This window comes from Mauremys reevesii, linkage group 18 (genome assembly GCF_016161935.1).
Source record: "Mauremys reevesii isolate NIE-2019 linkage group 18, ASM1616193v1, whole genome shotgun sequence".
NCBI classification, from domain to species: domain Eukaryota; kingdom Metazoa; phylum Chordata; order Testudines; family Geoemydidae; genus Mauremys; species Mauremys reevesii.
In genome coordinates this window covers 9264230-9289509 of record NC_052640.1, presented here as the reverse complement: position 1 = coordinate 9289509, position 25280 = coordinate 9264230, and the positions used below count along the sequence as shown (strand labels likewise).

Sequence of the window (25280 nt, the reverse complement as noted above, 5' to 3'; positions counted from 1 at the left end):
CAATGATAATGATCCTGACTCCTATGAAAAAAAATAGTTTGTGATCATGTAATTAGATTGCATCATAATACACATACACAGGGGGGACCAAATTAAGATTGCACAAAGAAGTTGTTGGGGATTGCAAGGTTATTGCAGGGGGGGTTGCAGTACTGCTACCCTTACTTCTGTGCTGCTGTTGGCAGCAGTACTGCCTTTAGAGCTGGGCTCCCGGCCAGGAGCCGCTGCTCTCCAGCTGCCCAGCTCTGAAGGCAGAGCCGCTGCCAGCAGCAGCATAGAAGTAAGGATGGCATAGTATGATATTGCCATCCTTACTCCTGCACTGCTGCTGGCAGGGCACTGCCTTCAGAGCTGGTTGCCCAGCCAACAGCCACTGCACTCCGGCTGCCTAGCTCTGAAGGAGGCGCAGAAGTAAGGGTGACGATACCATGACCCCCCTAAAATAACCTTGTGACCCCCTTGCAACTCCCTTTTGGGTCAGGACCCTAATTTGAGAAATGCTGGTCTCCTCCCATGAAATCTGTATAGTATAGGGTAAAAGCACACAAAAGACAAGATTTCACTGCGGGGTGGAGGAGACCAGATTTCATGGTCCATGATGTGTTTTTCATGGCCGTGAATTTGGTAAGGCCCTATTTATAATACATACACTGCACACCCGCCTCTCACAGCACAACACACACACACTGTATACCCTTCACAGCACAACACCCTTGGGACCATTCCTCACAGCACAATACACCCCCCTGCCACATCACGCCTCACAACACAACACACACCTACCCTCTTCAAAACACAACACACCTCAGAGAGAGCCAGGCATCAGGACAGCCAGGGTCAGACTGGTACATAACACACACGCCTACCCCTTCACACCCCACCTCCTGTAGGCCTGGAGAGAGGATAATCAACCCCCTTTCTGGCCAATCTTATGATTTTGGGGAGTCTGACCATGGGTGGTGGGTATCAAAGGCCAGGGGAGGCTAAGCCTCCCCTGACCCAGGCCGTGGCCACACCCATGTTCCACCCCAAGGCCTCGCCCTTGCTCCCCATCTACCCTAAAGTGGGCGGGAGCTCAGCTCCAGCCAGTGGCCTGGAGCTTGGGCCTGCCAGCAGCCACAGATAGCCAGAGGGGTTGGGCCAGCAGTCTGGGGTGGCGATGGAGCCAGCCCAGTGCTGGGGGAGCTGGGTGAGGCAGGCAGCCTGGGCCTCCTCCGGCTGTGGGGGTTGGGGCCTTGGGTGAAAGGGCCGGGGCCGGCGGGCTAGCCTCCCCGAAGGGGGTGTTGACCCACCACCCATGGGTCTGACTCATGATTTCTGAACTTTTGGGATTGACAATATTGCTTCTTAGTAGTCAAGCTGTGATAAGATTCCAGGTAATATTTTCACTTTCCATTCTTCCCCACAGCACTGCAGCCAGCTCCAATGCTCCCTTATGCATTTTTTTTTATTATTTACAGCCTCTGAGTGGAATTGTCAAAAGCAATTGAATTATTTAGGACAGGGGTTTTCAAACTGTGGGTTGGGACCCCAAAGTGGGTCATGAGCCCATTTTAATGGGGTTGCCAAGACTGGTTCCCCCCCTCCCCCCATAGGGTCATGTAGTAATTTTTGTTGTCAGAAGGGGATCATGGTGCATCAAAGTTTGAGAACTGCTGATTTAGGACTGTGGAGCACAAGTTAAAGTGAAAGTCAATTGGACTCATGCACCTAAAGTCACTTGGTTGCTTTTGAACATGCCACCCAACCTCTAAACAAGTTCATTCATTTATTTGGTACTTTCAGCAAAGTTGTGTACACATAAGCCTATCTATTTATTTTCATATCAAATAATAGAGTGCCTTATGTCCAGGCCTACCCTCTATTCTAATTCAGTGCACTGTTAGTTAATAGGGGATGCAATAATACTTCTAATAGTCTTACTTTTGCAGCCACTCAGAAGCCCACTTTTCTCAATAAATGCCATAACAGTTTGAGACAACAGCCACTGCTCTCCAGCTGCCCAACTCTGAAGGCAGCACAGAAGGGTAGCAATACTGCAACCCCCTCTACAATAACCTTGCAACCCCCCACAACTTATTTTTGGGTCAGGACCCCTATAATTACAACACAGTGAAATTTCTGATTTAAATAGCTGAAATCATGACATTTACGATTTTTTTAATCCTATGACAGTGAAATTGACCAAAATGGACTGTGAATTTGGTAGGGCCCTTATTATGAGGTGAGGGGTGTGCAATGTGTGTGTTGCACTGTGAGGGATGTGCAAAGTGTGTGTGTTGTGAAATAAGAGGTGGGTGTGGTGCACTGTAAGTAGGGTGACCAGACGTTCCGATATTAGGGACGTTGTCTTATATACGCAACTATAACACACACTCCCCGGGGCGGAAAGGGTCCTGATTTTTCACACTTGCTATCTGGTGATCCTAGCTGTGAGGGATGTGCGGTGTGCGTGTATTGTGAAGAGAGGAATGTACAGTGTGCATGTTGTTCCGTGAGGGTGTGCAAAGTATTTATTGTGAGGTGAGGGTGTGCAGTGTGCATGTTGTGCTGGGAGGGGTGCAGTGTGCATGTTGTGCTGGGAGGGGTGTGTGGTTTATATGTTGTAAGGTGAGGGGTGGCCAATGTGTGTATACTGTGAGGTAAGGAATGTGCAGTGTGTGTTGTGCTGTGAGGGGTGTGTGGTGTGTGTATATTGTGAGGTGAGGGGTGTGCAATGTGAGGTGAGGGGTGTGCAGCATGTGTGTTGCACTGTGACGGATATGCAGTGTGTGTGTTGCGCTGTGAGGAGAGGGGTGTGCGGTGTGTGTGTGTTGCGCTGTGAGGGGAGGGGTGTGCACTATATGCGTTGCACTGAGGGGTGTGTATTGTGAGGGGAGGGGCGTGTAGTGTGTGTGTTGCGCTGTGAGGGGTGTGTATTGTGCTGTCAGGGGTGTGCAGTGTGTGTGTTGTGCTGTGAGGGGTGTGTATTGTGAGGGGGAGGGGTGTGCAGTGTGTGTGTTGCGCTGTGAGGGGAGGGGTGTGCAGTGTGTGTGTTGCGCGGTGAGGGGTGTGTATTGTGAGGGGGAGGGTGTGCAGTGTGTGTATTGTGCTGTCAGGGGTGTGCAGTGTGTGTCCGGGGCGAGGGGCGCCCTGCGATGAGGGCTGCCCGAGGGACAGGCCCTCCCGCTCCGCCTCCCGCAGGGGGCGCTGCAGCCGCCGCCTGACTCCGGCGCTGCCCGCCTGGCGGGAGGATGCTGGGAGCGGCGGCCACAGGCTCCTCGCGGTCAGGCGGCAGCGTGCGGCGCTAGGTGGTCTTGGCCGGGCTGAGCGACATGGCGGCGGCAGGCAGGGGGCGGCTCGTGCCCGGCCTGGCGCTGCTTCTCCTGCTGCTGCTGGGCGAGGTGGTGGGACCTGGAGCCTGGGCGGCCCGGAGCCGCGGCGCCGACAAGCAGAACAGCCTCCGCCGGGCGGCCAGCGGCGTCTACCAGGGGGTGAGCAGCCTGTTCGGCGAGGAGAACGTGCGGGCCCTGCAGAAGGTGAGACCCCCCCCCCGGCCCTCCCAGGGGAGCCCCCGCCAGCGGGCCCTTCGGCCAGGCCCTCCCGCCATCCCGCGCAGCCGCCCTTCCCGTCCCGTCCCCGGCTTCGGGCGCTCCCCGCAGGCCCCCTCCCCTTCCCGTCGCAGGCCCCGCTCTCCTTGCGCTGCCCCGAGCAGGCCCCGCAAGTACCTGGGGGACTAAGGCTGCCTGGGAGCAGGAATCGCTGAAAGCACCACGGAGGCCACCTGCCTTCGTTGCCTCCTCACCCCAAGCGTCTCTTGGTTGCGTGTGGCGAGGCTGGAAGGGGGGGGGGCTTGGTGCGTGCACGTTTTCATGTGATTTATGAGCTAATAAACAGCCCCCCTCCGCGCAGACATTCTGCTCCCCGAAAACTTAAATGAGACCCCATTGTAAGGATTAACCAGCAGAAAAGAGCCTTCACAGAGACCATGGGGCTGGACGGCGGAGCACTGTGAGCAACTCAGCGCAGCAGCGAGCTGTCTGGCTCCCTCTGTGGGTGGCTGCTCTGCATCTCTAATCCACCAGATACTAGCGCAGGTTCGTGCGGCTTAGAAGCAGTGGGCAATGACTTTCATATTGTGGACCCGGGGCCCTCTGACCTCTAGTGGTCTAAAGCAAAGAAAAACAAGGTTTGAGAACGCCTTACCATCTGAGAAATCCTTAGCCGCCTCCTTGTTGTTACTCCAAATAGAAGTGTGGATGAATAATTGAACTAGTGCTGGGAGAGTAAAAACAATTTATACAGAGCATATATTTCTGTTTTGTCACAGTTCTTTTTGAAATATAGTTACATAATTGTTTGTATTCAATACAGTAAAGTATCAGAGGGAAAGAATCAAGACACCTGAGCAAGGAAAGAAAAAAATGTGTTCAGATAAGATTATTGAAACGGAGAGAGGGGAAGGCTGAGCTGAATGTCACTAGGAGGCCAGGAGAAGGTTCTTGCACGATAGCTGGCAGTGTTAGGGAGCAGCATGGAAGATGCAGGTGCTAGATTAGAGGAAGCAAGCTGAGCCAAATATCCATCTTTTTCATCTATAATCTTGATAGCTTTTTGTTCATGAAGTTTATAGTGACAATCTTCAGAAGGCTGCCACTACATTGGCAAAATTTGGACCTGAAAACCTTTGGAGTAGCTTCTATAGCAGTGAAGGCAGTAGCATTGAGAGGATGCAGGTGTTTTTTCCACAGTGTTGTCTGACCCTTCTCAGCGATTCAGGTCAAATTCTTCAGGGATACACACAAGAACTGAAATAAGACTAACAAGAATTGTAATCTTCAAATCTTGATTCTTTCCCTCTGATACTTTACTGTATTGAATACAAACAATTATGTAACTATAAATTTAGATTAGGCTGTTCCCAAAAGAAACCAAATCAGCCTTCAGGTGTACTCATTTTCTCATTCAGTCTTCTAACTTCACAAATTCCCAATCTTAACTCCCTCTGTATCATAGTAACATGAAGGTATGTTAATTTACTGAATTGAATGAGTATAATTTGCACTGTCATTAACGTTTTGTGTATATCTCCAACACATTGTTTATGGACCTGTCAGGTTTTCAGTAAATATCTGAGGATTGCATTGAAAGAGTTTTTAGTTTTCACAAACCAGTTATGAACCTGTTGCAAATAACACACACATGAACAAGCAGGCAAACAAAAACTATGTTACTTCAGTTTTTCTGGAGGCACTCAGATACTATGGTAAAGGGAAATATATATTGTATGTACCTTGATTGATCAATCAGTGATGTATATATATTTTTAGATGCACTGAAAATTGAATGAACTGCATAAACCCCTCAAGGTTGATTTCCAATGGCCATTCTTTACAGTATCATTTTATTTTAGTTTTTCTCTAGGCTGACGGAAAGATTTGTTTACGGTGTGGATGTATTAGTAGACACCTTCTGGAGAATATGGACTGATGTGCTGGATGTTCTTGGAATTGATGGTAAGTGTGATGTCTGTTAAACCCAAAATTATGCAGGTAATCCTTATGGATGTTTTTACAGGTATTGGAAGGATGGAGAATGTTAATAAGGTATGTATTACTTTGCATTTGTATTATCTTTGATACCTGTTTATTACATGCACTTCTAAATCATTCATCAGCACAGTTTCTGGGAGCACTTTCAGGGTTTACATTTTGTCATTAATACTTCCAAACAAAAGAAGTAAAACAATCCTGCTACTCTGCATTCTGTAGCTTTGAAGCAGAGAATGGAAAGACATCTGACCAGTGAGCTAAAATCCAAGATCTGATAGTTCACGGAGTTGAAAATCTGGGCAAAGAGATGTCTTGCATATCTTTCTAAATCTGGACAGGTTAGTGGTTAATCTTTGTCCTTCACTGGGAGTTTTGAGACTTGTGACTGGGCATCATCCACTAAAGAGAATGGAGAGGACAGTTTCTAGAGCAATGAGAGTATGCAACTATGAAGGCTGGTTTAGATAGCTACCCCTTCTAATGTGTTGGTAGGGACTATTTCCCACCTCCAGTTTGTTTCTCTTTTTCTTACTATTTAATCCCTCTAGTTCCATCTATCCCAACTCTCCTCTCAACACTCCAGAAGCGGGTGAAGTGTATTGGTAAAGCAATATGAGAAAAGTTTTGCACTGCTGCTATATCTGTTCTGTAATTAGGATTCAACACTGTTAAATTCTCTGGGCAGGGGTCTGGGAAATAAAACTTTTAAAGGGTTTGTGTAGCTTAATCACTTTACTGTGTTAGCGTGATGAGGATGCCTTGAAAATATTTCTCTGGAGTGAGGACAGTTATTGGAAAGTTTTCCTTAGAAAAGAATGAAAAAGGTCTGCATAATTTTTCCCAGTATTTTCACATTTTTTTTTCCGTCCTTCAGTCTGTTTCCTTGCCTGTACCTAAGTTTTTTCTTGTTTTCCCTCCTCTTCATTTCTCCCTTTTCTTACTCCCATCTATGATATTTGTAACATTCTTAATGCTAAGTCTGGTTATATAGAGCACTCTGTAAATGTGACTCCTTTCCTCTCTGTAAGAGAGAAAAGAAGACCCATGGTCCTGGGGATGCTGTATATCAGACATTGGGGCTGGAACAGGGACATATTAAGAGGATTTTTATCTACTAAGTTTGTCACTTAATGATGGAAACCATGTTGAAGTTAATGGAGCACTTTTCCATAATGTGCTTTGCAATAGTTAGTAGTAGAATGTTCTCTCCACTTCTAATATCTTTTTTTGGTTTGACCGAATGACTAGCTTTTCCAAAACCACGGCATATTGCTGAGGCTTGCCCATGTGCGCTAATATGGTGACATACTTGTTTGTGCTTATAAACCTTGCCTAGGAAATAGAACCTTGCTCCAGTGTTGTGTGAATTTTGAAGGAAAACTTGGGGATATGTGGCTCTCTGATTATGATGACTGTGCTTGTAATCCATAGAGCAAAAAATAGACACTTTAAAAATTAAAATAATGTTTTTCCAACTAAATTATTTTCCTAATGGTTCTGGGATCTAGAGTCAATGAAGCTGAATAATTTTAAGCAGTCTTGCATGCATATGGAGTTCCTGTCATTAATCTCTTTACATGTTGTCATTATTTTATTGCTGATCATTTTATCAGATGGAATGGGATGAGGAAGAAGTCCAAAGGGTAAACTGAGAGTTGCTGCAGGGAAAGAAATGCAGAGGGGGGAAAGGAACGACACACAGGGAAAGGGCAGGGAAGCAAAGGAAGATGGGGGCAGAGGGAGAATGAAAAGAAACAAAGGGTAGAAATAGTCGTGATCCTAAAGGTGCATGTACTATTCTGTTGTGTGATGCTGAATGCAGCTTAACAAATAATATCTAAATATTGTTACTACATGAAGGCCATATTTACCCTTGATCTTAATTCTAAACTTATGCCCTGGACTAGTGTGGCCCTCTCTTTAACTGAAGTGAATTCACTCAGTCACAACCATAGAAATAATGTAGTGATTGCTGCTGTATGAAAGGGACACACAGGGGGTACATATATATTTATAATTATCCAGTAATTTGGTCATTCCCCCCTCCCCCTTTTTTAGAAACCGCAGCCTTGAAACTTCTGCAGATATATGGCCTTTCACTAGTTATGCTCACAGTTTACATTTACCTTTGCCTGAGGTAATTAAACTAAATTTTAATTTCTCATAAATTTGTTTTTATTTTTCAGCTTCCAACCTGACTCATTATTTCAGCCCTGCAGCAGTTGCCAACAACCCTACCCGTGTTCTTCTGCTGATTGGTGCTGTTTTACTTGCTTATTGGTTTTTGTCCGTCTTCCTTGGATTCTTCTTCTGTCTCTTACATATGCTGTTCGGTCGCTTCTTCTGGATTGTAAGAGTTGCTCTGTTTGCCCTCTCATGTGTATACATCCTCCAGAAGTATGAAGGAGAACCAGAGCATGCAGTCTTGCCTCTGTGCTTTGTTGTAGCAGTCTACTTCATGACTGGGCCCGTTGGATTTTACTGGAGGAGAAACAGCAGCAGCAGTCTTGAGGAGAAGATTGACCATATTGACAGTCAAATTAGACTTCTGAACATACGTCTTACTAGGATAATGGAAAACATGGACAGAGCCAATGACCAATGAAATAAAACCTATAGATCACTTTACACCAGCTCACTAGAAGGTTACTAAGCACTATCTCATTGAAAGTTACTAAGCAACAAAATATCACATGATAAAAATGTACAATGTTAAAACTTTAGATCATGTGTTAAGAAGAATAAGAGTAATTTATCTAGACTATACACTCAGAAACATTACACTTGTAAAATAAGATATGAGATGTTAGCTGTATATTCAGAGAATTTTATCCATGACTAGAATTTTATCAGTGAAAACGCTTACTTTTACAAGCATTTAAAAACATCTTTTTGTAGAGTTTTTATAAAAGCAAATTGAGTAGTCTATTTAAAATATTGAAGCTGAGCTGAGCATTATGCAAATTTGACATTAAAAAAAATCTTACTCAAGCTACCAAATGTTTTTCTTGAGAAGTAGTGATTGTGGGTCCACGTTTTAATTTTTTTTACAAAGTTGTGAGCATTCTAATTTACTGTTGACTTATTTCATTGCCTGAAGTTGCCTTTTCATATAGTATGAAAAATTTTCTCACATTCAGGCCAAAAAATATCATACCATAGCTTTTAATGGCAAGAAGGGAGTTACTTCATAAATCAGAAGCCCTTTAAAGCCACTCCAAAATGAAGAACCCATAACACACTACAGGTATGTGGTTTTCTTTCTTAGTTTTTCATATTATGGACTTTGCCATCAGTGGTTTTTTTTGGGGGGGGGAGGGGGGTTGTGTTTGTTTTTGTTTTTTAAAGTGCAGTTTAATAAAACAAAAATTGCTATGAGGATAACAAATGTAGTGTGCTGGCAAATTTTCAGTGGCAGAGTAGTTTATATTTGATCACAGTAAAGCATTTTCCACATAGGAGTGCATAGGAAGAAATAGGATTTTTTTTTTTAATCTCAGGACCCACATGCTTCCTCAGAACAAAAAATGCAGCAGATAAAATACTTCCAAATGTATTGTTGCTTAAAGCTTTCTCAGGACCAATAAGCAGCAATAAATCTATCTTGAGGAAGATCTGGATTTTTTTCTAAAATTTTAAGTCTTACGGGTGCTTTTTGCTTGAAGTCCGTGTCCCCGGTGGATCTTTGGGGAGGTCAGTCACATTATGGAGTGTGTATAAAATAGGAGATTATTTCAAAGTGATGTTGGAGAGCTTTGAAGCAACTTTATTTTGGTGGGTGTATGTATTTGTATCCTCATCATGCTAACAAGCTAGATCATTATGACACTGACTTTGTAAGATTTCTTGAAGTGTGTTGAGACAAAGGTAACCTCAGGGAAGAAAGTCTGAGAAATCATTTAACTTTTGTAATGCAGTGCTTTCAAGGCTGTTACGGGGATGTACGGTGAGAGTGCATTTATACCATAGCAATGAGCACAGTATAAATACCCAAAAAGGTAAAATGCACCATCATTATGAAGAACCTGTTTCTAATATTTTTAAAAAGTTGTGTTAAAATAAAATCTGGTGCTGAGCCAAAAACTGCTATTTCACATGTGTCCCTGTTTTCTTCAGAGGAATTGCATATAACCACCTAAGCAGAATTTGGCATTCTGTCTTCAACTTGCTGGTTTGGGGTTTAACTAGGATTTTAACATTTCATTGAATTTTCATTGTAAATTTCCTTTTAATTTTTAATGCTGAAGTATACAAGACTATTTAAAAAATGTATGTTACTTGCCTAATCTCTCTTTTGGTCTGTCATATTGAACATGTATTACTATGATTTATTTTTAAATCCATATTTATGGGCATTTTAAAATGTAGGGTTTTTTGACCATTGGCACCAACTTGTCAGTGAGCACTTAAACTTAGTTAGTTGGTATAATGTGCAATTGACAGTATGTAGTGTGAGCCATTTTAATCCTTCATGCCATCTGAGTGGCCACACATGCAAATGCAAAAACCGTGAATCCTTATGAAGTTTTTGTTGAAAATTGCGAAGTATCTGATTTAACCAAAAAAAGCCCCCCAAAACAACCCAACCCTTGCCCATAAAACAATAAAAAATTATTGTATGATTATGTGCAGACTTCCAGATTAATAATGTCGTATGTAAACTTTTTTCTTCATTCTTATACTTTAAAAACGAGGTTAGGGTCCTACAGGCTCAACCCTGTGAACTCTAATATATATAGTGCTATTGATATCAATGGGACTATTCACAGTAAAAATCACTACACTCAGTAGTGCTTGTAGGATCTGGGTACAGAGTAGTCTCTTCAATTAGGTATTAAAGCCCCAGTTTAGCAAAGTGCTTTGTGAATTTTGGGCCTAAGGACTGAAGCCTGCCAACAGACCTTACTAGAGCATATAGTCGCACTGTCTTCAATGGGACAACTGGGGGAGAAGGAGACATGAGTCAGTTTTGCATAACTGTGTCCTAAATAAAGAAATACAGGGATGTATAACTGTCACCTGAAGTCTGTACATTCATGCCTGTTTTCTATGAATATGATTTATATTTTACATAAAATGTTTTATATTTTAGGTAATCTATATTTAGTATTGAAGAAAAAAATTAAAATATTATTCCCATGTCTTTTTTTATGTCACATTTTTAGTTTTTGATAAAACCAGCCCTTTTGTGTCAACACTCTTCTCCCAAACTTGCCCACCCTGCTGTATGCAGGAAAATATATTTTTGTATTTACTTACATCCCAGGCAGAGTGAAATGTTTCATTTTAAACACAGTAGAAAATTTAAAATGTTCTAAATAGACAAGACAAATATGCTTAGGCAGTTTATTTAAAATTGGCTATTTTAATCAGTTTTGTTTCCCAATACTCAAGTATCTCAGTGTATCATCTGCTAACTTCAAAAGTAGTTATTTTGAAAGAGCACAAACAAAAATTAAATGATTGTACTTGAAAATGCTCTGAATTTAATGTGCACAGTAGTTAAAATGTTTTTGGAAGGCTAATCTGGTGGTGTATTTCTGTTCTCAAGTGACGTTTGTAAATATATTTTACAAATATTTTTCCATACAAAATTATACTGTTCACCTACTAGGCTCTGCTACTCCATTCTTCATAATTCATTCCATAGGCAGTGACTGTGTTATACTGCCTTTTATGAGGGCCTCAGGGCACTTTACAAAGATATGTAATCATCCCATTTTACAGATGAGTAAACTGAGGCACGGAGTTTGAGTGATTTGCCCACAACCACACAGCAAGTCAGTGGCAGAGATAGGAATAAAACCAGATCTCATGACTCCCAGTACTTTGCTCTAATCACTAAATGGCTCATTCTGAGGTGGGCAGTAGTATCTTTGCATTCTTTAGCATAGTTTAACAAATCCTGTCATCAGTTCTAGAGGCTAGTAATATTAAACTGCTCCTTTTTACTGTCCTGTCTTCAGTAGCTACTTAAAAGAATGTCACATTACTTGATTGATTGACATGATAGTTTATGATGGATCTCAAGCTGTCTGGCTTTAACAGAAATTCCATTAAGATCTTAAGTATTTATATTTCATACTTTAGGTTCTAATATTTGAAACTACTGTATGTATTTCAATACATCAACATTCTGCAAAGCTTTACATTTGTAGCAATTTATCTTAAAGTACACACCTCACCTATAGTTAACTGTTTTGTATTCAGAATGTAATGTTTTCAAAAGTGGTATTGAATGTCAGAGTACAATGTACAAAATCTGGTGTAGCTCAGTTCTGTACTTAATAGTGTGTTCTTCAAATTGTGATTTGCTTTTAAAGACTTGTTGCATAGTTAATGTGGAAACTTAGCTTTTTGATGGTGTAAAGTTTTTTAATGTGATTTGCCTCACATTACTAATAATCTGTTTTGGCAGCTAATGATGTTATTGACTAAGTTCTACTTGTCTGTTTTTTGAGAATAAAGATTTTATTGTATCTGCATGTATTTTAAATTTTTGGATAATTCCATTGAACTGTGACTACAATTAGCACATTAAAAATTGATCTTTCTTCTTTTTAACCAGGAATTATATTTGCTATTGTAGTACTGGTTTTCAGCACTGATGTCATTTAATTTCACATCCTGTTTTGTACATGAGATTTAAACATGATCTAAACTTTAAATTTGTGCAAATTGTTATGTAAAATGATTTGTTCTGAAGAAAATTGTGTATGTATACTTTTGACATATGACCCTTAGGGAAATATTAGATTTTGCTGATAGTTTAAGTAGTTATGAATATCAAACTTATTTTTACAGAGCTATACATGGCTTTATTTATTACTTCTCTGACCACCAGATCAATGTATTATGTAGTTATATTTGTAGACCAATTTCACGAATTATGGTATTGTGACTAAGCTTAAACAAAATAAATGTTTACTGAAACTTTGCACTGAGACCTGTACTGCTCTTAAGACTGTTCTGTTGCAAAGCATCTGTTTGGAGGAAAAGTAATTTTCTGGAACTCCACTCTTGTACTGTTTGAGAAAGAGGTATGATGGCACCTGACTGTCTAAATTAAAGAAAATTTGCATCATACATCGTTTGTGATAACCCTGCAGCTTAAAGCCATTTAAGAGAAGCAGACGCTTCTTTAATCTTACCTATGCTATACAAGTTGTTGCAAGCCTGTGTCCCTTGATAGCTGCATGTAGTTCTGTTGATAGTGATCTATGACCATTGCCCACATAGTCTGTGGAGAAGTCACAAAAGACTGTAGAGGGTGGATCATTGACTCCACAGATTTTACAGCAGTAATGCTTCCTCCCAAACCCTGTTGCTTTCTAGCACTATTCCATGTCATCAGGTGCCTGCCGATTTGTCAATGCAACAGCACGAATGGTGCCTTGTCCTTCAGGTGCACTTTGCGCCTGTCAGCCTGCCTGCCTGGGGGTGTCTGAGCTGGGTGTAGACCGAGCCCAGGCAGCTCACCACACAGCCCTGTATGGGAGCTGCCGGGGCTCTGGCTGATACCTTGCACTCATTGGAGGTCTTGTCACAGTTACAGTGGGGGGTGGGGGCTGCTCTCAGGCCACGATGAGACAACAACTGCGTTGGGTGGCTGGGGTAGGCAGCTCCCCATGGGTGACAGCTGCCCAGCGCGGGCGGGCGGGTGGGTGGATTCCCTGCTGGCGGTTTGCCCCCCCTGAACCGCCGCGAGCTAACAGCTGCTGCCCCCACCCCCACGGCCTAGCTCCTGACTGACGCTGGCGGGAGGAGGGGGCGGCCTGTCTACGCGGGCCGGCCGGGGCCCATCACAGCCCGAGTGCGGCCCCCGCATCCCGAGCTAGGACCTCCCACAGCCGGGGCGCGCGGCGGAGACCAACGGCCAGCTGCACGCGGGAATTTCAAAACCCCTCATCCCCCCCCTACCAATCCCTCCAGCCCCGCCTTCTTCTCTGACGTTAGAGGAGGGGTGACATTACCTGGCGCGGGGGAAGCTAAGCAGGATCCTCTGAGGGGAGACCAAAGAGGGGCACGGTGATAGAGCAGGGGTGGGGAAGGCTTTCTGCAGTTGTGTCCTTGGAGAAACGTCCCGGTCTGGGGGCTAGGGAAAGCTGTAGCACCCTGCCAATGGGTCTTCCTCAGGAGCAGCGCAGTGTTGCTAATTCTCTTGATCTCCATATTTGATGGTTTGTATTAAAGCCCCCCCCCCCCCCATCGCACTGCCGGGCTCAGGACTGTGAGTGCCAGTGTCTGCCTCAGGGCAGACTGTCAAAACAGGGCCGAGACCCCAAACTGGTGGGGTGTTTTATAATTAGATTTTACCAAGCCAGGAACAAATGTCAACTCCTAGGGCACTATAACACTTACCATGGAGTCACAGTCCCCTTAGATCTCCAGACAAACTGGACATAGTGGTAAATGGTCCCTTACACAAAACATCACCTCATATGCAATTTACTCTCCGTCTCAAGAGGCCAGTCACTCACCCCCCAGATTAGCACAGTCAACTCCGCCCTTCATCCTTCCAAGATGGATAAACTTTGCCTAAGTTCCATGGCAGCCCATGGGGCTACTCCCACGCCTATTTGTGATGCCAAAACCTGATACTGGGCTGGCCCTTGGTCAGGAACCTGAGGGCTCCAATTAGTTACATTGCCACAGGACTCTTTGCTGCTTTTACAGATCCAGACTAACAGGGCCACCCCTCTGATACTATTGCACGCGTTCTAATCGCATGCTGCTATTGGCAATAAACACCCCCACCGCGGGTATTTCCTTGGAGCTGTATTTGATCTGAGAAGTGAAACAGCCAGGGCTGGTTTGCTGAGTTTATGGGCAATAGAAAGATGCAACTGATCGGCTCTGCACACACACAGGAGAGGAAAGCCGGGCTCTGCATTGCAGCCTTTCCTCTGCCCCTTCGCCCACCGCCCTCCTCCATCCCTCCCCTGCTCTGTGTCACTCCATCCACGCCCCGCCCCTCCCGCCTTCCTCTCGCGCCCGCCCACCTGACCCTGCAGCTCTCGCGCGATCTGGGGCTGCGACCCCGGAAGTGTTTGTTTCTGGTGCCGCACGTGGGTGCCAGCCCGACCGGCGGCCCCTTTCCCTGTCTCGGGCAGGGTCCCTGCTCCTGGTGCCGCCCGCCCGCCCCCGCCATGGGCAGAGCTCGCAAGAGGCACAACTGGAAGGCGCGGCTGCCGGGGGGCGCCGGGGGGCAGCCGCCGCCCGCCTCGGAGCCTGTGCAGCTGGAGCTGGGGGGTGAGTCCGGCGCCGTATGACCGCCCCGGGGGGGGGGAGAGGGGCCGGAATGGGCGCCCCCCTGCACACTCACCCCCTCCCGGATAGGTAACTCCTTTGCACACTCACCCCTTCCTGAGTGGGTGCCCCTTGCACGCTCACACCTCCTTGTACACTCAGTCTCCTTCCTGAATGGGTGACCCCTTTGCACACTGAGTCACTCCTGCGGAGCCCTAATGTCTCGCTTTTGGAAGAAAATGAACTGGTTGGGAGGTTGAATTGACCCTCACCTTCAGCTGTCATGGTTTTGAGGTACCTTGTCACTGACAGTGTGGGGAAACTTGCACTGCATTTGCTTGTGCTGTACCTGCCCTGATCTCAGATACAAGCCTATCAATAAATCCAGGGTTACTTACTCTTTAGCAGCAACAAGAGGTGACAATAAGTTGAGACCAAAGACAAGGTCGGTTTTAGACCCACGTGGTGGAGCTTTTGAGTGCTGCTAACTTGGTGTGTGGGCTTGGACAAGTCACCTAGTTTGTGTGTACCCCTTTCTTCATTATGAAAATAGGGGTAGTGCTCACTTCCCAAGGGAGGATTATTTGGTACAATATTTTGATTATGAAAACAGCCTTTTTCACAGTGGTATTACTCAATAACAAGAAAAGATGGATTTTTATCATGAAAGCAACCGTAAGGAGAGGAGCATTGTTTCCCTGCACAGCCATCCTATTGGCTTTGTCAATAATGTAATTGTTGCTATTGCCATTTTATTTAAAAGCAGCGAGCTTTGCAATAAGCCTGTTAAAAATAAGCTATCTGAGGCCTGTGACTGACCATAACCGACACTTTCAGATGAGGCAAAGCTGAAAGGAGTGGATGGAAGTAATGCCCTGGTCCTGCCAGGGAAAAAGACAAAGACGAAAAAAGTAGCTTGTGACACACAACGAGAGAAGAAGCCCCTGAGCAAAAAACAGAGGAAAATATTGCAGAAAGTTTTAGAGCAGAAAGAGAAGAAAAATCAGGTAGGTTGCACCTCGGTCATAAGGCTCTGCCCAGCTGTTTAGTGTTAAAGAAAACTGTTTAAACAGGGCTGTTGTGAATAGGATCCCAGAGTGGCTTCCCTGGGAATATGAACAAGGTTTTTATCCTTAGAATCATTTTATAGCATCTGCCTATCACCAGCTTGGGGGAGCAGATATGTGTCTAGACACCTTATTGTGACCCAGTGCAGTGTCAAGAACTGTGTAGACTGCCACCTGCATTTCAGTGGGAGGTTGACACTGAAGCCTGCTGCCAGTTTAAATTGGAATAGCGTTCACTATTTAACTGCTGCTTTTTTTGGTAAAAGTATACAGCTACCCGGGGACTGTTGGTACAGTGTGCAGCTATGGACAAAGTTTGAGTAGAGTCCTACCACTGACATCAGAATGCAGTGAGAAAGCAGGAGTGTAGATCTGGGAGCCTTGGACTTCTGAGGTCTAGTCCTGCTTTGGGCGAGTCACTTAACCACTTTGAGCATCTAAGTAGGGATGATTCTTAGAAGTATTATTATGAGGATTGGCTAATATTTACAAAGTATTTTGAAGGTGAAAAACATTATTTATAAACAAAAAGCATTGGGCATACGTTACCTTTTTCAAGATGAATAGAAAAATGAAAGGCTCCAATACCCCTATTATACCAAAATGAGACAAAATTCCATCAATTAAAATGTAGAGAAATAAATAGGATGATGTCAAGTATCAGAGAGGTAGCCGTGTTAATCTGGATCTGTAAAAGCAGCAAAGAATCCTGTGGCACCTTATAGACAGACGTTTTGCAGCATGAGCTTTCGTGGGTGAATACCCACTTCGTCGGATGCAAGTAGTGGAAATTTCCAGGGGCAGGTATATAGGATGATGATCCTTGACCAGCCTTACTCATGGGGTCACTAGCAACACTTCAATAGTGTGTCTCTCTAACTTATCATGGTTTTCCCCAGCATGCAAATATAATATGGCTCTGTCCCCTTGTCCTTACTCAAGCTAAACTGCAGTTGACTTGGTAGCTGAGTAAGATGGAACTTGAAGTGAATCTATTTTGCTGGTACAGCAGTTCTAACAGAGATTATATTTTTTTTTCTGTAGCGAGCTGAATTGCTAAGGAAGTTAAATGAGGTCCAGGCTTCTGAGGTTGAAATGAAACTTCTGTACACCACTTCCAAGTTGGGTATTGGAGAACGCATGTACCAGACCAAACGGTAAACTTCCATCTATTGCTGCTGTTGTAACTCAGGCATATTATTGCTTTCTCAGTCTCTGTGTTGCACATAGATTCCTTTTTTGCTTTAAATGGCTTCTTCGCCTAAGTTACTATAAATATTACTTGATAGATTTGTAAATTATTTAAAGTAAAAATAGTTTGGTAGTTATGGTGAGGTAGAAAGAAAATGAGACTTATTACAGCCTCATGTTCTTTGAGATGGTTTCCTTTTTGGGGGGCAGGGATCTGAAGTGTGAAAACGCTAGCTATATTGGGGGAAAATGCCCATAACGTGTAAATATTCTGTTTTAGGACAGTACAAGAAGCAGGCACCACGTGTCCGGAGAAGATTAGTAGCATCAGTGGTGCAAATAAAAAAAGGCGCAGACTAGATATGGAACTGGAGACTGAGAAGAAGACTGAATCCTCTGATAGTTCTGATGAGGATGAAGAGGAAGAGCATAAAGAAGCAATTGAAAAGACAGTCACTGACAGCTTTAACTTTGGAAAGGTGGAAGAATGCATTAAGAAGCCACTGAATAGTGATCAGGCTCTTCCTAGCACGCCAGCTCTTCAAAAAGTTTGTCATAAGCCATCTTCCAAGCCTGCAGTTTTCATCCCAGTGGACAGGTCACCTGAGATACAGGTCAGTCTTTGTTAGTAATTAATCACAATAAACGTTCTTCAAGGAGTTGGAGTGACACTCGTCATTAGACTAATTCTTGGCAAATACTTAAGTGGAGACTTGTGGGATTCACCTACATCAGTCAGTAACATTGATAGCACTGCAAACAATGCAGAGTGCATTCCCAGCATTGCTTTAAGTGTTACTGATACCAGCGGTTGCTGGTTAGACACACAGCTTTCAAATTTCAAAGAGCTTGTCAAGTGAATAAAGAAGGAAACTACTTTTTGTTTCAAAACATATGTATTTGTCACTCATTCTAAATATAACAAAGAATCCTGTGGCACCTTATAGACTAACAGACGTTCTGCAGCATGAGCTTTCGTGGGTGAATACCCACTTCTTCAGATGCAAGTCATTCTAAATATCATCATTCATTCATGCCCGTCACCCCAACCGGGGTATGGGCCGCCAACAACAGATCTCCATAGTCTTCTATCCTGGGCCATTCGCTCTAGCTGGTTCCAGGTATAGCCCATTTTTTTGCTATCAACCTGAAGGTCGCGTCGCCAGGTATTTCTTGGGCGGCCTCTTTTCCGCTTGCCTTGGGGGTTCCACTGCAGTGCCTGTCTGGTGATGTTGGTTGGCTGCTTGCGTAGTGTATGTCCTATCCAGCCCCACCTTCTCCTTCTAATTTCTTCCTCTGCTGGGAGTTGATGGGTCCTCTCCAAGAGGTGGATGTTACTGATGGTGTCTGGCCAGCGGATCTGGAGAATCCTTCTGAGGCAGCTATTAACTTATTAATGATCTGAGATCTTAAACCCTTTGGTGTAATGTACTGAAAATCTTAATTGTTAAACTGGGTTTTATTCTCCATTATGATAAATGTAGTTTCAGATAGATTTAATTCTGCAGAAATTTGAAAGAGTCCACTTACCACTGAGCAGATATGATAGTGAGTTATGGAATGAGTTTCCATTTGAAATGTTGTTAAACTCAAGTGAATCTTAGATGACCAAATGGAATTTAATAAATCAGAGCACTGGTTTAGTTTCATGCTTGAGTAACCAGCTACGTTTTGAGAAGTCAGGAAGAAATATTTTGCTGATCCTAGTTCTTGGTTGGCCTGGCAGTGTTTTACCCTACATTTTATAACTTTTCAAGGCATGAGGATGGCAGTGTGTTACCAAAATAGCCTAGATATGAGGGGGTCTATAGCCGCTTCTGCTCCTGTGGGTTCAGGACTGTATGTGTAAGTATCACTCATGACTTTTGGAGTGGAAAATCCATGATGGGGTGAATCTTTTAGACTTTTCATACAGCTTTTTTTTTACTGAGCTTGACCCATTAAAAAGCCAAGCAGAAAGAGGGATCAAGACACACAAACTGAAAATAAAGTTTCTGTTTTGTTTTCAATAGGAAGCGAGACTAAAGCTTCCTATCCTCGCTGAAGAACAAGTTATCATGGAAGCTATTAATGAGAATCCTGTTGTCATCATATGCGGAGAAACCGGGAGTGGTAAAACCACTCAAGTGCCTCAGTTTCTGTATGAAGCGGGCTATGCCAGGTAGGATTCTGTTCTTTTATACTGGAAATTGACGAGAACATATATATATGTTCCATCCCTTTCTGGTTTTGGAATGTTGTCTCTGCTTAAGACTCCTGTGTTAGTGCTGTTACCTCTATGAGCAGCAATAGTGCCTACATCAGATGGAGGTGAAATGAACTTGAAGGAGAAAAATCTGTGGGCAGTCCTTAGTTTGCACAAAAATCTCTCAAGATTATTTATTTTCGAGCTTTTAAACTGCTACCTTGTTTTAAACATCACAGTTTTATTTTTCACGGTAGGGCTGTAGTACTTGTCACGAACTGTGAAGGTAGGTTAGCTAAGGGGGAAAGCTGGTGGGTTCATCTCTCCAAGACACTCCGCATGTTCCTTGCAAAATTTAAATAAACACCATTCTCTATGGTGAAAAACGATCTGCAGCTTGTTCGGTGCTACCATCACTTTTACAAGTTTAGGCAGCGCAGGTTAAATGCTGCCTGCCTTCCGCAGCTCAGTCTCATTCAGTCGCCATAAACATTCTGCTTCTGCAGTATTCTCTCTCCAGCCCAGGCTTCTTCCCCAAAGGACCCAGTTTGGTAGGGGTTACCTGGTCCTCCCAACAATAAGGGAGAACCTGCATGTGTGCTAAGACAAGCCCAAAACCCACTTGGAGGAATTCCTCTTTCTTAGGTTTGTCTGTAAAAAGCTTTTCTCCTCTATCTTAGTTCCGATGGCATCATTGGAATCACAGAGCCTCGGCGTGTAGCCGCAGTGTCTATGTCTCATCGGGTCGCTAAGGAAATGAATATTTCACGCAGGTAAGGGCCAAAAGATATGGGGCTAACCAGAAAAGTCAAAAGCAACAGAACCTAGCCCCCTCTTAGTATAAATCTTCTGCTGCGTGGGAGAGGTTGGAGGGATGTTATCTTGGGGTCGGATTAGCTGCAGCCTGTTCTGGCCTTTCCAGAGAGGAACCGTAGGAAGTTTTCAATGAACTCAGCTTTGTTGCTCCCTAGAAAAACCGATGGTGGTCTTGGTCTTAACAAGCCCTCATGGTTCCCGTTGGAGAGTCAGTGGATTGTTGAGGAGGTGGGGAAGGAGACGTGGCTGTGCTGTGTGTAGGGGAGAGCAGGTGTGCCATAACAATGGGCTAGTTGAAAATAAAGCTATTCCGTATCCTGCTTTCTTAGAAGGAAAGGTTCCTGTATAGGGCAGTAGAATTCTGCATGTGCTGGAGTCTGGGAAGTGGAGACTTAGGCAATCTGTGATCTTCCATGCACCTTATGCTGTGGTACCAAGTCATAGCTGAATTGGGCTGAAGACAGGATTCTAACCTGAGCTCTGACTTGCCTTCCTTTCCCAGCTTTTTACACTTGGTCTATAATGCTTTAAGTGTGTGGCTTTGTTTGTGCAATGCTGATGTATTTTCTCCACAGGGTAGTTTCATATCAAATACGTTATGAAGGAAACGTTACAGATGAAACCAAAATTAAGTTCATGACGGATGGTGTGCTACTGAAAGAAATTCAGAAGGTAAATTTACCTTCTGCAATGAAAAAACAGAAGGCATTTAATGTCTCTAGAGAAATTCCATGCATTCCTGCTAGGACTTGCCATGAGTGCAAGCGTTCCTTTCTAAAACAAAACCTCTTTCAGCAGTTGTATTTTTGGCGACTAAGTGTCTATGATTATTCTTTTTATGCTTGTTGGAGGTACAATTCTTGTTTCAGCTGCTGTATTGACCTTCATAGGAATAGGTGTTGGGATTTCTTCATCACATTCTCCAGACTGAGAATGGTCCAGGGATTAGGGCACCAGTTTACATCTTGAGGAAACCTGGGTTCAAGCCCCTGTTCTGCCACTTACTTCCTATGTAATCTTGGGCAAGTCACTTGACTGTGAACTATGGCTAGACTAAGACTGTGCCTTCATTTCCCATCTGTAAAATGGGGATAATAACACTTTCCTACCTCACAGAGGTGTTAGGAGGACAAATGATCCCTAATTTGGACCACCAGCCATCCCTCTACCCCCATGAGGCACATCCAATTTTATGACCATCCATTTCAGTACCCAAAAGATTGTGATGTGCTCAGATAGGACAGTAATGGGAGGGTCATATAAACCTAGATAGATTCAAAGTAATGACTAACCTAACCTTAACGTAGAGAGAGACCCGGTTGAGGTTTGACTTGATGTGATGAGATGACTCAGCTTCCCTCTTTATTTCTAGGACTTCTTGCTTTTGAAGTACAAAGTGATCATTATTGATGAGGCCCATGAAAGAAGTGTGTACACCGATATCCTGATTGGCCTCCTATCTCGCATCGTGCCCCTTCGTGGAAAGGTAAGAAAAGCAGAGGTGGTTGTGCTTCTTAGCGGGAGCAGATATGGGTCAAAAATGGGTAACAGAAATGATTAAATGCATGGAAAGGAGAGAGTGGAAAAATTAAGACTCCTCTGCTTGGAGACGAGATGAATAAAAATTAATATTAGGAAGGTAGATTAAATAAAGAATTAGCAAAGAAAAAGTAGATAAGAACCCCCTTTTGTCTTTTCTTATATCACAAGAACTGGGGGGATGTTCCATGAAACTGACAGGTAAAACACTTCAACACTGATAAAAAGGAAACAAATTATTACACAATACCCATTTAACCTGCATAACTCACTGCCACAAGACATCAAGTCCAAGAACTGAGGGGGATTTAAAATTAGACATTTAGTCAGAAAGTGAGGACATTCACCATTACATTTGGATGTAAACCCTCATCCTTCAAGGTATAAGACAACGATTAGGAAAAGACTTCCCCTACAAGAATCTTACACCTACCGTACACCATGGTTTTTGTAAAGGAAAATGATGCCTCACTAATATACTAGAATACTTTGAGGGGGTCAACAAGCATGTGGACAAGGGGGATCCAGTGGATATAGTGCACTTAGATTTTCAGAAAGCCTTTGATAAGGTCCCTCACCAAAGACTCTTAAGCAAAGTAAGCGGTCATGGGATAAGAGGGAAGGTCCTCTCATGGATTGGTTACTGGTTAAAAAATAGGAAACAAAGGGTAGGTATAAATGGTCAATTTTCAGAATGGATAGTGGTGTTCCCCAGGGATCTGTACTGGGACCAGTCTTATTCAACCTATTCATAAATGATCTGGAAAAAGGGGTAAACAGTGAGGTGGCAAAATTTGCAAATGATACAAAATTACTCAAGATAGTTAAGTCCCAAGCAGACTGCAAAGGGCTACAAAAGGATCTCACGAAACTGGGTGACTGGGCAACAAAATGTCAGATGAAATTCAGTGCTGATAAATGCAAAGTAATGCACATTGGAAAACAATCCCAACTATATATATAAAATGATGGGGTCTACATTAGCTGTTACCGCTCAAGAAAGAGATCTTGGAGTCGTGGATAGTTCTCTGAAAAAATCTACTCAGTGTGCAGCGGCAGTCAAAAAGGCTAACAATGTTGGGAATCATTAGGAAAGGGATTGATAATAAGACTGAAAATATCATATTGCCTCTATATAAATCCATGGTACGCCCATATCTTGAATACTGTGTGCAGATGTGGTCGCCCCATCTCAAAAAAGACATAGTGGAAAAGGTTCAGAAAAGGGAAACGAAAATGATTAGGAGTATGGAACGGCTGCCATATGAGGAGAGATTAATAAAACTGGGACTTTTCATCTTGGAAAAGAGACAACTAAGGGAGGATATGACAGAGGTCTATAAAATCATGACTGGTGTGGAGAAAGTAAACAAGGAAGTGTTATTTACTCCTTCTCATAACACAAGAACTAGGGGTCACCAAATGAAATTAATAGGCAGCAGGTTTAAAACAAACGAAAGGAAGTATTTTTTCACATAATGCGCAGTCAGCCTGTGGAACTCGTTGCCAGAGGATGTTGTGAAGGCCAAGACTATTACAGGGTTCAAAAAAGCACTAGATACGTTCATGGAGGATAGGTCCATCAATGGCTATTAGCCAGGATGGGGACGGATGGTTTCCCTAGCTTTTGTTTGCCAGAAGCTGGGAATGGGCGACCGGATGGATCACTGGATGATTCCCTGTTCTGTTCATTCCCGCTGGGGCAGCTGGCTTTGGCCACTGTCAGAAGACGGGATGCTAGGCTAAATGGACCTTTGATCTGACCCAGTATGGCCTTCTTATGTACCTTGAAATATCCGGTACTGGCCACTGTTGGAAACAGGGTTGCTGGAGTAAGTGGACCACTTGGCTAATTGAGCATGACAATTCCTAGGTGTTTGTTTTTATTGTACCTGTGCAGACATGCAGCGGGAGGTTCAGTGCCTTGCCTAAGGCTGGCCTCTTGGTGAGTCTGTGGCAGAGTCAGGGTTGCCAATAGGATTTTTGTCTGTCTAAGAACCGCAGTATTTGGCCTTCTCTCTGTACTGTCCTGTGGCCTTATATTGCACTTCGTGCCTTCAGACTGTGAGGGCTTTGGGGCAGAGGCTTATATTTGGTATCTGTTACAGCAGCGCACATGCATGTGTGTAGTGCTACATAACTGATTACAAGTGGCCAGACTGCAGCGTAACGCTGCATATTTGCATTTCCACAGAAAGGGCAGCCTATGAAGCTAATCATTATGTCTGCCACCCTTCGTGTTGAAGACTTCACTGATAACAAGAAACTCTTTCCTGCTGTTCCTCCTGCTATACAGGTAACGTTCATCCTAGTGGGGTCTGACTCTGGTTTCCTTTATAAATCTGGATGCTTACAGAGGCATTTTTCCTTTTGCTGCCTGTTATTTACAGTCCTCTCAGCCAGCATTGCAGTCATTTCAGCAGTGGCGCTGCAGGCAATTGTCCTGCTTGTAATTTGTTTTGAACTATGTATTTTATGGCTTCTCTTGCTAAGAATTCCAGCTCCCACTGAAGAAAGTGGTCTCAAAACACTGACGGTTACAGTTTAGAAAATGATCCAAGTGGAGTTCTACTTTTCATAGAGTGGAATCGCTCAAATTTTGACAATAATTTTTTTAAAGTCTTTTGGATTCTAAGTAGCTCTCCTGAGTCTCTGATTCTACTGACTTGTCATCAGGGCTGGAGAAATGGCTGCTATTTTTGGTAGCCTACAAAATGTTGGCTCTGCTGAAGCACTTAACACAGTATTCAGAGCTGTGCTGATATTGCCAATGCACAGAAGGTGAAAGGCACCGTGAGGTCAGATTAGCACCTTCATTCTTACTTTGAAGTCTCTTTAATGTTAATTTAGTCCCGTTTGTGTTTAGTAGGAGTGCAAGATGCTTGCAATTTTTCTGTTCGTTGCACTAAATGTTACAGCTAGTTTTCTGTGGGTAGCAAGCTAGATATAAGGAATCTTAAGCCCTTGATTTATAGAAAGTTTTATACTGGAAAGAGAGGTCTCCATTCAAAGTGGTAATTCTGGTTGATTGAACGTAAAGTATCATTGGAAAGGTCTTTGTAGTATGAAAAATACTGTTATACCCTAGGGCAAAAGCCAAACAAATTGGTTGTAGTGAGCTTCCTGTCTTCAGGGTCTCAAACTAACAATATGTTAGACACTGGGGCTTCAGATAGAACACTTACCAAAGCAATGCTGGACTGGGTTACCTCCCATGTATTCTCATTCTCTTTATTTTTTTTAGGATGATTTGCTGCACTCATTTTCAGAGGGTCAAAACAGTAAAAATGAGCTTAAATACAGAGAAGAAATAGAATGGTTTACAAGAAACTGGGCTATTTTAAAACTAATTCATAAGCCAGTTCTGTGGAGTGTGGTGAAATATCTGTTTAACTGTGTGAAAGGGCACATTGTCAAGGCTTTTTATGAACTTTCTGATTCCCCCTGAACCACAGTACGTTAAACCCGCTTCTGCTGTAATCGTAAAATGAGGCTCGTTTCCTGTTGGATTCCTTTCTAGGTAGATGCAAGGCAATTCCCTGTGACTGTTCATTTTAATAAGAGAACGCCAGTGGATGACTACAATGGGGAATGTTTCAGAAAAGTCTGTAAAATCCACCGAATGTTACCCGCAGGTAAGACTGCTGCAGAGAACTCTTCAGCATCTCAAATTCTTTACACTTAAAATGTTTGCCAGAAGGG

General features: G+C 43.5%; 2 protein-coding genes and 1 long non-coding RNA gene across 4 annotated transcripts in view; 2 read left to right on the top strand and 1 right to left on the bottom strand.

The window, feature by feature from the left end:
• The first annotated feature begins 3049 nt into the window (after positions 1 to 3049).
• Positions 3050 to 8169, top strand: LOC120386103 (BRI3 binding protein). The gene is made up of 3 exons (XM_039504948.1): positions 3050 to 3518; positions 5393 to 5495; positions 7718 to 8169. Exons 1-3 carry the CDS (start codon positions 3315 to 3317, stop codon positions 8134 to 8136), a joined length of 726 nt encoding a protein of 241 aa, XP_039360882.1. The 5' UTR covers positions 3050 to 3314; the 3' UTR covers positions 8137 to 8169.
• LOC120386104 lies at positions 7683 to 13227 on the bottom strand. Its single transcript, XR_005589532.1, has 2 exons — positions 12683 to 13227; positions 7683 to 8095 (listed from the first exon to the last, which is right to left on the bottom strand). It is a non-coding gene; the product is annotated as an uncharacterized LOC120386104 (long non-coding RNA).
• The window catches only part of DHX37 (DEAH-box helicase 37), a 32901-nt gene continuing 15770 nt past the window's right edge, over positions 8150 to 25280 (top strand). The window contains exons 1-10 of one of the 2 annotated variants that reach the window (XM_039504947.1): positions 8150 to 8778; positions 15618 to 15787; positions 16892 to 17004; positions 17319 to 17652; positions 19051 to 19199; positions 19904 to 19996; positions 20615 to 20711; positions 21412 to 21525; positions 23773 to 23874; positions 25099 to 25213. In XM_039504947.1, coding sequence (XP_039360881.1) covers positions 16943 to 17004; positions 17319 to 17652; positions 19051 to 19199; positions 19904 to 19996; positions 20615 to 20711; positions 21412 to 21525; positions 23773 to 23874; positions 25099 to 25213 — 1066 coding nt within the window. In that variant the 5' untranslated portion in view covers positions 8150 to 8778; positions 15618 to 15787; positions 16892 to 16942. Of the gene's footprint in view, positions 8779 to 14588; positions 14784 to 15617; positions 15788 to 16891; positions 17005 to 17318; positions 17653 to 19050; positions 19200 to 19903; positions 19997 to 20614; positions 20712 to 21411; positions 21526 to 23772; positions 23875 to 25098; positions 25214 to 25280 lie in introns of those variants that run through there. The other variant, XM_039504946.1, reaches the window with a different exon arrangement.

Bases quoted from the DNA above. Each gene is read 5' to 3' on its own strand.
- LOC120386103 (XM_039504948.1), top strand. From the start codon at position 3,315: ATGGCGGCGGCAGGCAGGGGGCGGCTCGTGCCCGGCCTGGCGCTGCTT. The intron at 3,519-5,392 runs GTGAGACCCCCC...ATTTTATTTTAG, and splicing joins ACGTGCGGGCCCTGCAGAAG to TTTTTCTCTAGGCTGACGGA. The intron at 5,496-7,717 runs GTAAGTGTGATG...TTTATTTTTCAG, and splicing joins GGATGTTCTTGGAATTGATG to CTTCCAACCTGACTCATTAT.